The 16540-nt window shown below is 42.6% G+C and overlaps 1 protein-coding gene across 1 annotated transcript in view; it reads right to left on the bottom strand.

Moving 5' to 3' along the window:
- COL9A3 (collagen type IX alpha 3 chain) overlaps positions 1-16540 on the bottom strand; it is a 44171-nt gene that overhangs the window by 4719 nt on the left and 22912 nt on the right. Inside the window, exons 15-28 of the mRNA XM_062589350.1 lie at positions 16196-16249; positions 14924-14977; positions 13957-14010; positions 13599-13652; positions 12796-12849; positions 11957-12001; positions 10882-10935; positions 10408-10461; positions 7388-7441; positions 6559-6630; positions 2925-2960; positions 1461-1505; positions 884-916; positions 375-521 (exon numbers count right to left, since the gene is read on the bottom strand). Coding sequence (XP_062445334.1) covers positions 375-521; positions 884-916; positions 1461-1505; positions 2925-2960; positions 6559-6630; positions 7388-7441; positions 10408-10461; positions 10882-10935; positions 11957-12001; positions 12796-12849; positions 13599-13652; positions 13957-14010; positions 14924-14977; positions 16196-16249 — 810 coding nt within the window. The remainder of the gene's footprint in view (positions 1-374; positions 522-883; positions 917-1460; positions 1506-2924; positions 2961-6558; positions 6631-7387; positions 7442-10407; positions 10462-10881; positions 10936-11956; positions 12002-12795; positions 12850-13598; positions 13653-13956; positions 14011-14923; positions 14978-16195; positions 16250-16540) is intronic.

Below are 16540 nucleotides of genomic sequence, written 5' to 3'. Positions count from 1 at the left end.
CTAGACAAAGACATACCTACCATTTGCAGAAGTGAACAGTTATATTTTTAAATGACCAACTTCTAACTCACTTTTCTAATGAAAACAGTGACTTAACACAGCCCATTCTAATGAATGCAGAAAATCTACTAGTGTATCACTGTGAGAGAAGATCAATTCTCCGAAGTATGAATTCGGAGGATTTGCTCTTAACTCTGAAACTTGCAAACTGTATAAATCTTGTTGCACTGGTACTCCACTGCTGAAGGACTGTTACCTGTGTGTGCATTTACCTATTTTTGTCTGCTAAAATACAGGACAAAACTTTATGCTTTTAATCCATCTGTTCACTTCAGTGACTCCTTGACTGTGCCCCAAAAGCAGGTAATACTTACAGGAGGGCCAGGTTTTCCTGTGATGCCGGGGACGCCTTGCTCTCCCTGGAAGCCCATAGGCCCTGGATGTCCAGGAATCCCCGGTACACCAGCAGTCCCATTAGGTCCTTGGGCACCTTTAGGACCAAGCTCTCCTCTTTTTCCTGGCTGTAATGAAGAAAAAGGAAGAAAAGATTAAAAAGGAGGACACTGTCCATTATGTTCTTAAGGGGATTAATTAAGCTTTTCTTCCTATTTCCCTAATTGATGTGGCTGATCACATGTGTTTCTGGTCATGGTAATTAGACTCCATGTCTGTGCTGCAGCACAGTTACCAAAACCAGTTTGAGCCATGTAAATGCCATAAAGAATCCTCGTTGTCATAGATTTTATGGCATGGCTGCGAGGAAAACATGCTTCTAGGAAATGATGCCACAATGCAGATTATGGAGATACCTCAGTGAGAGATACAGGAAGCATATTTACTCCCAAACCTTTCAGGGCACAAGTCTGCAGAGTCTGACACATACCTCTCCTTTTTGGCCAGGAGGACCAAAGGGACCCTATGGAAAATAAAAGGAAAATATGAAGAAAATGAGCCATTAGAAAAAGTCTGAATCTGAATCAAATCTCCTGCTTCCCCTGCTTTGGGAAGCAGAGCAGATGCATACATAGCACCTAATGGGCTTTTCTAATCAAGGTGCCAGGAACAGTAACTGGATGTTAGAGACTGCACAACAGGCCAGAGCACTTTGGGTAACAGGCTTGCGCTACGAACCAACGCTGAATGCCAGCAAGGGCAACCTGGCTACATTTTGAGATGATCTAGACCCTGCACCAGGGCCACAACAGTGTTCCCTGCTGCTCTGCAGAGCAAAATGACAGCTCAGTGGTGATATGCCACAGCTCTGTAAGGATCATGCTGGCTATGCAGGGCTTCCTAAAGACGAGAGCTAATGGACACAGTGCACATGGTGGACGGAAGGCTTGGGCTGCCTCTTCCTTCTCACAACCAGCGGTGTAATGATGGCTCTTGGAGCTCTGGCATGGTTAATTTGGCCTGGCCATATTAGTTCTTGATTCTCTAGGCCATCTAAGGACACTTACCAGTTCTCCTTTGTCACCTGGGAGGCCATCTGCTCCAGCAATGCCCTGAAAGTGAAACACCAGCATGTATTGAAGCCTCAGCTTGTAAGGGAGACGGGCGCACCTAGCTTCCTGCAAAAGGAAGTTCTCTTCCCAAAGCCGATCTCCACGGTAGCTGCTTCCCAGCTAACACTGGTACCCGGGTGGGAGGCAGCTCACACAAGGCCTAGGTGCTCTTTGCAGCAGGCTAGAACTTAGATGCAGGATGAAAAACTGAATTCATACAGACAGGACCAGGCAATCACCACAGACACCACCATGGGCAGGTGGTGGCTCCTTAACAAGCACTCAGGGGCAGCATTTTACCTGCCCTACCGAGTCTCTGACATGAAGTGTCTGGAATGGGACTTTTTACAAGTTTCTTCCAGAGAATCTGAATTTCAGGTTCCCCACCTCTGGAGCTCACAGAAAAGGTGAGTTTGCAACGGCAGCTGAATATTCAATGTCCAGTGTAGCTTTCTCCTCAGCAGAAAGAGTCCTCTCCAAAGCTACTTCATCCCACCCTTAAACAGATGTGATCCATCACCTTCTGGTGAGGATCCTCTCTCTGCAGTTGGTCTGGGGAGAGGCTTGGCAGCAGCTCAGTCTCAGCCCCTAACACGAGGGTGGCTAAAGATCTGGCGACATGAATTTTACTAGCTGCGACAAGGAGCATCAATTTGTGGATCACTCTCCCTCAAGCCAACAGAGGCATGCAATTCAAGCATCGCTGGGAGTGACATGATTCATTGCACGCTGCAGCATTTCCTCGATCCTATGCTGAAGCAGCAGAGCTTGCACATTACACAGCAATTAGAGCAGATAATGAACATCGTTATGGTGACCATATGCTCTAGAGAGGAAGTTATTTCAAGACAAATGGAGATTGGATTATCTTTCCCTTAGCAACAAAACAGAGACCACGCAGCAACTGAAATCTGCAAACAAAACCAGCAATATTTGTTGGAAAAGCACTCCATTTTCTCCAGAAAAATCATTCATTAGCATAAGTTATATATTTGATGCAAATTGGCTCAAACACTCATCTCTGAGATTAATCCAAATGTGGAAGTTAAGCAGCAAAAATTAAAAGATTAAATTAGTCCATTAGTCTGTTAGGCTTCGTGGCTAGGGTAAATCCTCTGCATTAGTCACTGAACAGCCCCAGTGAAACACTGCACTTCTAAACTTACTTGAGGAACGAATGCTGAGGAGCTTACGTATTGCATGCCTCGTGGTTACAAAATAAACAGCACAAGTCTAGCTTTTTTATCACAGCATTTTTATGTCTCTCATCAACACAGAAAAAATTGGAACAAAAAGTGTTTTGTTGGTATCTGCTCCACTTTCATTTTAAGGAAAGGAAAAGCAGGCTGCAGCTGAAGTACAGTTGAACTGTTGATTAGAACATGAAATTATCTTAGAAGGAAGATCAGCTTCACTTACCTGGTTACCTTTGGGACCAGTAACACCGGTAGGACCCTGAGAATAAGCAAAAGAAGGCAAGTGAGCTCAAACTGTTATATTCCTGTGAATTCCTGGTGTGGTCAGATATTCACTCCAATGGCAGAGCACGGGAATTAGTCTCCTAATCACCAAGGAGGAGGGACAGTGTCTCATTCACATTTCTTAGAAATAAGAAGAGATTTTAAGCCTTCTTGCTAGTTCTGTGACACTCTACAGTTGCTGGCTTGTGCAGTGCAGGAGAGTTTCTCCGGCCCCATGCCACGCCAGCTACAGTGCGGGGTCGCTGCAGGAGCAGCACTTCCGACTATGAACGGGCTGTCTCCTGTCCTAGCCCCTAAGTAAAACTAAAATGATTTCTGTGCATTTAATCTTATTCTTTTCTCCCCCTTTTTAAACCTGTTTCACGGAAGTCTTCTTTCTCCAGACATCCCAGAGGCAGGAACCCCTTTTCCTTCCTGCCCATCTATTTTTCATTATTATTGTCATCTGGATATCAAGTCTGAAACAGCAATTTTAGAAATCCATAAATTACAGAAGAAGCTCCAGGATAAGATTAGTGGGCAATGGATCTCTCCCTTTCACATTGGATGATGGGAAAAGTGGACTGAATTTACTCACAGCATAAAATGGCTGAGAATGTTTTTGTACCATAAGGAAAAAAGTCAGGATGGTTTTTCAAGGCCTCCTTAGACTGTCAGTTTTCCTGGTGCTTAGAGTTAGCTACTCCTGACTTTGAGATCCACAGAAGAACATGTCCATAGGAATAAAATACATTTAGATGATGAGTCAAGGAGAGGCAATCATCATCCTAGAAATAATTTTAGGCAGCTTGAAAAAATCCTTCCAAGTCTAAGTGTGTCTACCTGGCACTCGCAAAGAGGGAATGGAACATTTCTAGCCCCGTTCTGCAACTCCGGGTCCATTTAGCAGAGCCAGAAGGGAGTTCTGGAAACCCCAGACTTTCTTCTCTAGAGCAGAATCTGTAGGGCAAATTCAACCACTTTACTCTTTAAACAGGATTTCTACGGCACATTCATTGCTCTGACATCTTCAAACTGACCATTTTTTAATACCTAGATCTAGAGGTGGCTCAGCAGAATAGAGTATTAACAGAGGACAAACTCATGCAATGTGGGCATGTCACTCTGCTTCAATTAGGCACTGAATAATTTAAGGGGGGGGGAAGGATTTCTGTTGAAGAAAAAGACAATTCTCTGCAAAACAGACAATGAGAGGTAGAAATACAAAAATGATCAGACCATTTATATCTCCCATTTTATGTGTACTAATGGCAAATACAATATATTATTTTCTGACCATTTTATTGTAATCTAATTTATATTCCAACCTTCATGAAGTTCCAATGCTCCGTAACAGTTTATGGCAACAAAATAAAGTTCAGTCACCAAAGATCGTGCCTTATGCAGAACGCTCTCTTAGAGAAAAACTTAGCCCTAAATATTTTGATTCAAAACTCTGTAATTTTCCACAGTAGCAATTCCTCGCAGTGGGAAAGAGCAACAAGAATTTAATGGCCCTGAGAACGACCAGTTCCACATTCACTGGCCGTCCTCGTGGTTTTGCCACTCTCCAGCCAAACACAAGTAACATTTTTCCCTGGGCATCCTGTGTTTGCCAGCGCGTAGAGAAGAATCACTGAGAGAGATATTACCCTAGACTATTGCAGCATTCAGAATTCCCAGGGATTTGTTCTTAGTAAAATGCTCAGAAAAAATGTTTGCCAGTTACCACCTCCATCGATAACAACTGTCAAATCCACCTTCTCCCCAATATCCCACGTCAATAGCGAAGATGGTTTCTATATAGTCTCAGTGCTGTTGCATATCTTATGGTGCACTGCACTAAACTCTTATATTCTTCATGCAAGAACAATAAATTTATTGATATGCTGATTTATATTCCTGAATACAGCCAGGCTGAAAGCTGTGAAAAAACATGTCAGTACCTGTTAACTCAGGCTGGTAGGAATCATTTTTTGCAAAGAAAAAAACCCAGGCACAATTGATTTCAGTGGAGTGTGAAGGGTTAGAGGCAGCTGGGCGGAGGGTTGTATCGATCCTGTTCCCATCTTTATTTAAGTCAGGGCGACCAGGCTAGCCTGTCAGCGATGCAAACCCAGCTCGGTATCGCTGTGCTCTTCACTCAGCCCACAGCAGGTGTCATCTGCCCCAGCAAGAAAGGTCATTTCCTTAAGCTATAGAGGTGTGTTCTGAGCTTTTAGCTTCTCCCCAGGTCAAATCTTGTGCCAAATAGGAAGGGTGGAAAATTGCAAGGCTGATTCTTTGCTCAGCCGCCCCAGCTGCCTGCGCAGGGGACTAAGGCTGCAGGCGGCTGCCACTCAGACCAGTGTGACGGAACGGGCAATATCGAAGTTACGCTAAGTGCCAGTTGCATTCGTGGAGGCAGAAAGTCTCCAGGGCTACGTGAGCTCGCTACAGCACGTTTTTCTGGAGAAAGCTGTTAACGAGCCGGGGGCTGAGAAACAGCAATGACATTTAAGAGCAAATTCACTTAACTTCACAGCCAGAAATAAAACCTAGATATTTTTACTGTGAGTCCCTTTGCATTAAGCATCAGATTTTCCTTCCCTTTGCTCAGAGAAGCTCTCTGGGTAACAGGCTGGCCGGTGTTGGGGCCACATCCCCTCTGAACACACATTTTTCACCACAGCTGTGCTCTGAATGCAAGCAGGACCCCACGGCTCCATAATAACCCGCCTGTTTTACCCTTCCAGACTCACAGTCCTTCCAGCTAAGAGGTTTTTTGAAACCTGCCTGGAGCCTAGCACAGAAGGGCCATTGTGAAACCCCAAGGTGCCGCAGTGATTATTTACACAGAAACTTCACCTTAAAGCTGGAGTCAAGGGAGCTGGCGAACACACGGCCACTGTTCTGCAAACCCCGAACAAGCGCTGTGGGCTTTGCCCTGCTGGCTGAATGAGACTGAATTCATTTAAATAGAAAGCTGGATTTATCCTGAAGTGTGGGGGCCAGGTGTGTTGCTGTTCAGAAAGAAATCACTGAGTAAAATATGTTTTTTTTAGAAGTCCAGAAACCCTAATCAAAGCTCTGAATAACAATGGGTGAATCAGCTCTCTTGTGCTCATGGAAAGCACATGAGAAATTATTATACAGAACACGAAAGAAACAAATAGTTGTCTACTCTGGCTAGGATATCATCCCAGAAGTCTCTCTAAAATAATCCATTCTGTCTAAAAATAGTGGGAGTTCTAGGAACTGAAATGGAAACATGGACAGGAACATGAGTCAAGCCATAAAAGAGGCAGGACCCATGTTTCTCTCTCTCTCTTTTTTTTTTTTTTAAGAACATCTAAGTGATGTGAGCAAAGACAGACATGGACCCAAAAATAAACTTTGGAGGTAGGCTGGATGCTGAAGGCCCGAAAGGTCAAGATTACTTTTCTGTAAGGTCTGTCTTGGACACTCAGCTGCTACAATGGTGCATTGAGATGCCCAATTACTGGTGTTCTCCAAGCCTACTTGCGTTCTCCAGGATGATACCAGCCATATAATGTTTGGAGGTCATATTTCATGCCTCCAAAACAGGAATTAGATTATCTTCCTTTCCTTACCCTGTCACCAAACTCTCCACGAATTCCAGTTGGACCAGGAAGGCCAGGTTCCCCACTGGCACCTTTGGGGCCCTGTTAGGAAAATAAATAAATAAATAAATAAAGAGCTACAGCTTAAAGTGACAAGAAACCCATGACATCCCCATAACTGCTTGCTGACTGTTCCTTACTTCCAGGTCCCAGGAATTTCCTGCTTATTCTGACTTCATCTCCTGTACTGTGGACAAGGAAACACTTTGTCTTATTGCAGATGAACCTTCTGGGCAAGCAGCCTTCAGGCTCCACAAAGCCTCCAATGCCTGGTTGAACACCAGAAGGCTTTGCAGAGTACTCTTAGAGAGGGCACAGTCTCTGCTAGCAAAATTCTGCTTTGGTTGATATAGTTTATTCTGACTTCAGCTCCACCATGTTTCCCAACTGCAGTCAACCATACTGCCAAAGTGCTCCAGCCTGCTGCTGGCCTAGCTCCTTCTCTAATAAAATCACATCTGTAACTCCTGACTGATAGATACAGTGATGCTCAGAAGCTAGCACTATATACTTTTTTCAACCAGATACGCTGGGGATTTCTATGTGGAAAAGAAAGTAAGATATTTTTATGCAGATCAAACTCAACCCTCTTTTTTGTAAACAAACACTAAATACCATTTCCTCTAGCAGGCAGCTCATCTGGCCCTGTTTTCTTTCTACTGCACTGCATTAACAAAGGTGTTAACTTGGTTCTGACAAATGGAAGGACGTTTCTTCCTATCATTTGTTGCCATCATGCATTATCTGACCTTCCAGAACATGACGCATATTAAATGACTCTCGTTACCGGCATACTGACCTGGAAGCCTCTTACACCTGGGGCACCCATTGGACCTTGAAGACCAAGTGGGCCCTGAAAGGAGAACGATAAACATTTGTAAGAAGACAATTCAGGGCCAGCTAAGTCACACCTGTAATCAAATTGACTCGGTTCTAACACAGAGGAAACATGCAGTTTTGTGGTGAAGAACAGTTTTTCCAGTGGCAATGCTGATGAACAGCCATTACAGTGATGTCTGGGGTATGCTGAACTTTATTAATAGTTACTGTAAACAAAAAATGCTTATTTCTATATTGTTAATGCTTAGACATATCACACTCATGAATAGAAAAGATCAGTGACAGTAAAGAGTGGAACCATGAGACTGCACGGAAAACATACATTAAAGGGGATCTGCCATCTCAGTACTAAGCATTTAATTGGTCCAGTTCTGCAAGAAACAGCTGTAAAATATGTGCTCTGTGCACTTAGACATAAAAAATGGCAATTTCATCCACTTGCTTGGACATATTTTGTACCTGCAATACAGCAAAAAACACAGCCTCTTAGGCTTTCTCTTAGTGCAGGTGCTTTTAAAAGCCAGCATTCTACAGAGAAAATGAATATTACTGTTAGGAGTCTATTGCTTTCTACTGAGAAAATCAGATATACAATAAAATATAATGGGTAAAATAAAAATCCAAGTAATTTAAGGATCTAAATCCAATTTTCTGAAGTGTCTTTTTGAAATAGGTGCCTTAGACAAACTTCTGTGACAAAGTGGGACTTCAGCTTTATCTCCTTTTGCAGTCATCTCCGCCAGCTGCAGTGTAGAGCGATTCTAATAAACTTTACACTGGCCACCTCAGTCAGCATGGACTATCCAATATACTGAAAAAGTCAAGTATCTATGGGACTGCAAGGCAGGTGCACCCAGTGTTAAAAAGGCATCTGTACTTGCTTTGTCTGCACAACTCTTCTAGATCTTTTTACAATAGTATTTGAAGGTTTTATATGTATTTCCCCCTAATTCTTAGCCCTACAAATTCACCTTGATATCCAAACATCCATTACTTTATTTCATTTCTTCAGGCCATCACCAAAAGAAAGAGGAAATCCTTTTGTGCAATGTGACTAAAATTACAATCTGTATCAGTCACCTTATCCCTGCTTTGCTGACAGGATCAGCGTGGCTGTAACTTTGTACAGAAAGCCCAGAAATAGGAGCCTATTTGCTTAAATACATTACCACTGTTTTCAAAGAACTACTCAGATATTTTTGTGGTTACTCTTTCCACTTTTGTTTTCAGCTTTTAATTCAACAAGGAAATTGAGAGTTATAAAGACAGAACTCTATGAAAGTAACATTAAATTGTGTCAAAATTACTTTGCTATTCTAGTGCTTTCAAAAATGTTGGCATTTGGTAGATCTTGATGGCCTGTGAACATAAAGTAACCCTTGATTTAGTACGATAAGGAAAGTCAAATTAGTTTAAGCCAAATAGTCTTAACACTGGACAAATCCTGCATCTCTATTTTAATAGCCCAGGCTTAAATACATTTCATATAACACTTAGGAATCTAACACTGCAGATCAGTAGAAATAAACATTGGTTCAACTGCTATTGTCTCCATTGCAGAAGTCTGTGTCAATACAGTTAAATCAATCAATGTTTGCTCTTTGGCTATAATAATACAGTATCTTTTCTGAGGCATCCAATTTTGATGAAAAATTTGGAGACAGGAAAGCAAACATTATTAATTTAGTTTATTTCTAAGGCTGATTTCCCTTTCCTTCGATGTTTAAAGAGCAGCTGCTCACAAATGATAAATCGTTATATTGTTCAATTTCTTTCAAGTGACACATACCAGAAATCATGTTAGTCTTGCTGTAGGCTTCTGGATTTCAAAATGAGATATTAAAAAAAAAAAAAATAAATAAAAAGCACAACAAAAATCTTGAAGGTCAACCACAACAGCAACAATAATTGGGAAGTGAGCAAATAAATGGTATCCTAGCATTTTTAATAGTGTGAACAATAATAAAAAATGTTTTTTATCATATGTTGTTTAGTAGGGACACAAAGGCAGCCATGTAGTTATTTTCAGAAGGTTTGCACTGCAGTTCCTGTAGCTCTGTATTTCTTAGGCTATGAGATGATGTAGGGAACAGAATGAATGCAGGAATAAAATGCTCCACTGAGTTCCTCAATGGATTCTAACCCTGAAGTTTCAGAAAGTAGCCAGTTCATAGTGTAAAAATGAAAACAGTCCTGGCTGTACAAGGAGTTGTGTTTCCTAGTGATTCACATCCACATTCACTTCCTTTGCAAGCTCCTGGCAGGATGATGCTACAACAGGGTTGGAAGGGGGGGGGGGGCAGATGAGATAGGGGATGTGCGAACAGATTCCTCATCAGAAAATTGTTTTGGTCTCATTCCATATGGTTGTGAATTTTGAGGTGTTTCCAAGCAGTTGTGAAAAGCATGCAATTTGGTGCAAGAAAGGCAAGGGGCTGTCAATAATTCAACAAACTCTTTAACACATTTCAAGCTCCTGTCATTCAATATGGCAACATGCAGGCTGTCCAGTTTTGTTGCTTACATGGTCTCAGGTTCTGCAATAAACTGCTACCATTCCAAGGAAAGTGATACAGGAGCAGGAAGGATTTCACGTTTCATGTGCTGCTGGCTAGGCATGTTGGAATAGTTTTAAAGAAGCATTACTTCATTAACTCACATTCAGGACAAGCTGAACTTTATTATCTGATCAGAGAATTGCTGGGTGTCCAGGCTCTCCTGTACTGACTGTAGCAGCCCTATAAACCTCTTGACAACTTCAGCTTTCTTTGCTACATGAAAAGGGAGAAATCACTTTGCATTTGCATAGAGCTATCAGCGAGAGCAGGATCTGACCCACTTACGGATCTGCTGAGACTCCCAAGAGACAACACCCATAGAGAATACAGCCTTTTATTTTAGCCAGGCAGTAATCTCATCTACCAAACTCTATTTTGGTATCCATTTGATTTGCACTTTAAGAAGCAGTTTTATACTTACAGTTGCTCCTCTGGGTCCCGGCAGGCCTCTCTCACCAGGAATACCGGCATCGCCCTAGCAACAACACCAAAGTCAGGTATGCCATTTGGGAGCATCAAGTTCACCCTCTCCAACCCACTGCAGAGCCGGTGCACATTGTTTGCAGCCAGGTTATTTCAATTTCCAACTAGTGTGTGGCCTAGTGATGCTGCATTCACTAGGCCATGCAGCCCACCTTGGGGGCTTGCACCTCCACCTCAGGGAACGCATGTCTGTGCCTGGAAGTGTCCATCCAGCTGGACTGCACCACGCTCACTCAGCAGCTTCCCCATAAGCACAGGATGCCTAAGAGCACCCATCACTGCAGCTAGGTGTGAGAGACGTAGCGCTGATCTTGTTACTGAATTTGTGCAGCATCTAAGCTCCAGATTCATGTTTTGGTTTAAAACACACTCAGCAGAGCTCATGACAGATGTAAGTCACAGTGTTACGTACAGGGATGCCTGGCTCTCCGGAGGGACCTGCCTCTCCCATCTCTCCAGAACTGCCCTGCAGAGAAGAAAACAAACACTCATTTGGGGCATATCTTCCGAGTCACTTTTGTCCTACCCAGAGCAACAAAGTGGGAACTGAAAGAGGGAGTTAAAACTTGAAAGGAAGGAAATAAAAAGTGATAAACTTTTATAGTTTTAAGACCAGGAAAACACCATACAATGGACATTTAGAGAACTGATGAGCTGTACCTCCTGCACCAAGATCAGTGACTAAGGAGGGCTGTCAGCCCCATGATGATGCCACCACATCCCATCTCAGGCTAAAGTGGCCCAGCAAGACATGGAAAACCTGTTGGAGCGATGCTCAGGAAACCTCACTTCATTCATCCTTATGTCACTGTCGTGCAAGGAGAAATGTCTTCCTGCAGATATCTCATATGCATGAGGATTAGCAAGAATAATAAAGCAGGTACAGATGGGGGAAATACAGAAAGGAATAGGAGGGAAAGACAGACAACACTTCCCAGAATTGCTTTGTGATACACTGCTTTGGTCTGTCTGAGATTTTCTTTCATCTCACATGTATGTGCCAATCTAGAGCTCTGTTGTGGTTTTTTTCCTGGTGTGTGTGTGTGTGTGTGTGTGTGTGTGTGTGTGTGTGTCTGTCCGTCCGTCCATCCAAATCTCTGTCCATTCAGTGGTTCTTTGGCTTTCTCTTGTAAGCAGAGATGGATTAATTAGAAGATTAATCTTGCTCTCAAGACCTTACAAAAAGGGGCACACTTCCCTTCCTGATATTTACCAAACTACTGGTGACCTTCCTGTGTATCCAATATGTCTTCACTGAAATAGGTGCAACACCTGTCCTAAAAAGAGCAGGGCCTCGTCAGTTGTTGTTGTACCCAACGTCTACTCATCGCTGCCAGGGGAATTCAGTCTGGGCAGGAATATGGGCACCTTCACTTTGAGGTAAGTCATCCCTCTGGGGGCGTGAATCCCCACAAATCGAAAAAGCCTTGACACAACACAGTTAATAGCTTCCCCATCAAAAGTCATCATTAAAGAGATTCACTTACTGGTTCACCCTTTGAGCCTTTAATACCTGCTCTTCCAGGCAATCCCTGTAAAAAAACAAAAACAAAACAAAAAACAAAACAAAACCAAAACAAACAAAGAAAAAAAACAAATCAGTGTCAGAAGAAGTGAAGTTATTAAATTTGCTATGCTGGTCTGATTTGACATACAAGGAACAACATTTGCTTGAAGTAATAGAGTATTTACATTTCTGCAGTTTTTGCCATGAAAATGGTGGCTTCAATTTCCCTCTTGTTCACTGTCCTAGCAGCTCTGAATATCCTACTGCTTGGTAATTAGAGCAAAGAAATATATAAAATAAAACAGCAACAGCAGCATTTTGCTCTGCAGAAACCTTCCTCCAAGAATGTTCAAGATACTCTGCAAAACAGGAAGGAAGGAATACTTTATCTCCATTTAAATAGTTGGAAGTCTGGAGAGATATTTTGTCAGTAAACACTAAGCAAGCCAAGGACACAGCTCAGAATACTGTTGGATCCTGGTCAGTGTATCCCAAATCTTAGCTCCCTGCATAAGGGATGCACATCATTGGGACTTGGTAAGGAAAGTCTATTTCAAATACAGATATTAAACTGGGTGAGACTGGCCAAAGGCCAGGGTACCTCTATATTACTACCTGCTGTCACTCCAGATATGTTCCACTCTGTCTTGTGCACTGCTCCCCCTCTGTATTGCAGGAAAAGTATATTTTGTCTTGGCTTAAATGGGGCTCCTTGTGAGGCAGTGCACAAAGCAAACCTCCTCCTCCCACAACGTATCCTTGTGAAATGCTAAGCTGCTGTAATGCCTCGAGGGCAATTGGTCATGCCGCCATACTCACAGGAAGTCCGTTTGGCCCCTTCTCTCCAGGAGAACCCATGCGAGCTGCATCGCCCTGTTGACATTGAGAGATTAGGAGAGACCTCTGTTACTCGGAAATGGTTTGTGAATGTCTCCCCTATATCTTTGTCAAACAGGCATTTTAAATCTCCCACCACCCCCAGCACGTGCAGATCCAAGAGCCTGCTGTACCTGCAGAGTGCAAGATGGGCATTGCACTGAGCAGTGCTTGGGGTGAGCTTACAATGGTGCAAAGGTGCCTACAGGAGCTGGGCACCCACTGGAAACAAGAGGCAGTTGGGTGCTCAGTGCTTGCAAGTGTTTCTCTAGTCCTCTCACAACTCCCAGTGTTAATAATCCAAGACCCTTCCTTCCTTGGCAACACAGAGAGCATGTTCCTGTGGGATCATCGTTCAAGAATCAGGCAACTAGCACCTGACAACACTTTGTCTACAGCCAATTAGAATAAACAGATGCCTCTGTCAACAGCTTTGAAAAAGCATCTCTGAAGCCCTAGAGTCAGCCAATAGGAACAACTAAGTAGAGAGACTTAGTTGAGTTTAGGTTGTATGTTTATGGCCCATATGTGCATCTTCTTTCTTCAGGGATCCCTGAAGAAATCCCTGGGATTAATTAATGGGAACAACTTTGCTCTTCTTCACTTGTTACACTCCTGAAAAACTCTCTCTAGAAGCAAAAGCTCTCCAGCTATGCTCTTTCCTCATGAGCATTAACAACTTCACAACACACACGGGACAGTAACAGAAATTTTTCTGCACAGTTTGTAAGTAGGACTTTACAAACCTTCTCACCATCGAGTCCAGGAGCTCCATCTCGTCCATCCTTGCCAGGTATGCCCTGCAACCATGCACAGGGCAGGTTAAGGTCATGACAGACATTGTGGCTTGCAAAATACATTCACATCAAAGAATCTTTTGGCAATGGGCTCAGCTCTAGGCTAACTGGAAGAAAGGGAGATTTGTCATTAACAGCAGGACAACTAGGGTTTGGTCTAACCAGGCCCACTCTGAAGTCTGCACAAATAGACATGCAGAGTAGAAGTTTGATAACACAGTTTGTAAGATGCAAGACCTCCCCTATCATGTCTTGTCTTGTTATCTGCAAACAAGACAGAGATCTGCATCCTACTTAACTGACTTACAGGTTCTCCTATGAGTCCACGAGCCCCCGGGTTTCCTTTTGGTCCAGGTCTACCCTAGAAATCAGTAACAAATCCTGTGTTATTCAGGACATAGTCCTTAAAAAACTCCATTAAGCAAACGTAATAGTTAAACTTCGTAGGGATATTTCATCCAGTCTGTGTGGGCTCTTGACTTGTTTATATAGGGACAGTGGTTCTTTCAGGGCACACCAGTAAACCTATGCAATGCTGGCTGTTGCATCTGAGAAAATTCTCTTATTGTTTCAAAGCACAGAGATACATAGGCTAGTTGCCTTTTACATGGGCTGTGTTCGAGAAGAAATATTTAAGATTAAATATCTGGTCAACAGAGAAGCAAGCGTATTCTTGATAATCTCTGCTCTGCTTCGACCTGAACCTCAGGCAGAAAGATGCAGCAGATTAGTCACAGTACGCCCAACAAATCAAAACCTCTGGCTCAATAATAATACGTCTTGAAATATAAGATTTCCCATGAAGGGGAATATAGCTTCCCATAAAACTACTGGTTAAGTATGTTTGTTGATTTTTTTTGAAGGAAGATAATTAATTTTAAAATTGTAAAATGTCTAGAAATAATATTTCCACTAATTAGTTTTTTTCATCCACAGTTCCCAAAGCGTTTTAGAAGATGTATATAAGAACAATTAGCCCTTTTTTATAGGCAGAATTAAATAAAATGACTGAACACACACAGAATGCTGACAGTAAAACACAGAAGAACTATCTTCCAGCAAAGACTTCCAGCTATCCCCTGCCAGTGTAATCTTCCTGTACCTGCCTCTCAGCTATTAACAAGGAAGTTTTCAAATCCCACTCTGCTTTAAGAAGGGATGCTGTAAAGCATTAAAAAATAAATTAAGCGCACGGGCCATAATAAAGCTGTAAGATAGACTCTTTTGAATCTCATGTTCAATACTTTAGCAGGCTAGTGCTTTACTGCACTTACAGTATCGCCTTTGGGCCCTCTGAATCCTTGAGGTCCTTTGTTTCCTTGGTCTCCCTGTAACAATAGGGGAAAAGCCATTAAGCATCTTCATCACAGTGACAAAGACTAATATTTCAAGTGTGTGAATGATGAAGACTTCTTTGTGCTGTTTGCTAGCATTACCACTGCCAGACACAAGTATACGCATCTCCCAGATCTCGGCTGTAATTTCTTAGTTACACTCTGTAACTCCTGGTACACAGACAAATCGCAGCAGGGACTTCACTAGCAGTCCCTTAGGGCAGAGACCATGTTTCCCTCCATTTTCTGAAGCACTTTCTTTAACCAATATAGAAATAGGGTCAAAGAAAAAAAAATTAATATTTACTGCCTATGTCCTTCTTGGCATAATTAATGGTTGATGGACAGTACTTCATTTAATTTTAGTTCAGATTAATTTCTTCTGTAATTGTAAAGACTAGGGAAGGATCCCCAGAGGGTGGTACTGCCTTGGGATCATCACAGATTGTGATGTGTTGCCTGTCACAAATAAATGAAGGTGTCTGCTGTAAAATTGATGTTACGTTAACCACACTAAGGAGAGGCTGGATGACAAGCTAGGGAGCAGTGGAAAATGCCATCAAGAAGTCCACAGTTCTGCAGAAGCAGCTTTAGTCTCTTATTTCGGCACATTAAAGAGGGTAAAGGGGTCTGTCCACAGTTAGGTGTGCAGGCTCTGTGTTCTCCTACCCTTCTTTTCACCTCACAGCTTTGCAAAAGGATCGCATCTTTAATGCACAACTGACTGTTTTTGCCTTGTAGCAAAAGCTCTTGTGAGCTGTGATCTAACCATAGATCAAGGCCCAAAGGAAGTAGCCTCAGGACAACACTTACTAAGTCCTCCCTAGATCTCTTCTTCACAAGAAGAGCTTTACCCAGGTACAACACAGGAAAGAAACAGAGGTCTACATGGATTTGCCCACAGCTGCTAAAGCAGCCAAGAACAGAGAGCTTTGGAAATGTGGTAAATTTGTGGTAAAATGTGGTAAACGTGGTAAAATGTGGCAGAATGCACATGGGGCATCACTGAAGGAAAGACATCATGAAATCTGGGTCAGGTGAAATGATACTGCTCTAACTGGAGAGAAAAAGGCAAAGGAGATAATCTGATTGAGATGGTCAACACATCCCCACTGTTAACTGACAGGAAAGAGCTTAGTGCAGAAAAGGTAGACTTGAAACTTCGATTGTGGAAGATGAAGCCAAAAAGGCCACCAAGAAATGGATACATACGACTTTCCCTGGAGGTCCTGGGATTCCAGGTGGCCCTCTGAAACCAATGTCACCCTGCAAAGAAAAATATGTTAATTGTAATGCTGTCATTGGCAGAGGGTAAAGTCCCTACCTCATATTGTAGTCTAAGAAAACACAGCACCCTTGAAAGACACCCCATACCTCTCGCTAGTTTGTAATACAGTCTTGCAAAAGGTTCCTTTCTGAATGAGCTATTTTTCTACTGTGACTCTCCCTACCATTATCTCTATGATATACCAATATCATTCATTGCCTTGACATCTTGAAAACATTCACATTCCTAGATTAAGGCATGGCTTTCTCAAACACAAACAATTCAGTCTC

This window comes from Rhea pennata, chromosome 16 (assembly GCF_028389875.1).
Source record: "Rhea pennata isolate bPtePen1 chromosome 16, bPtePen1.pri, whole genome shotgun sequence".
Classification (NCBI taxonomy): domain Eukaryota; kingdom Metazoa; phylum Chordata; class Aves; order Rheiformes; family Rheidae; genus Rhea; species Rhea pennata.
This window is presented reverse-complemented; position numbering and strand designations above follow the sequence as displayed.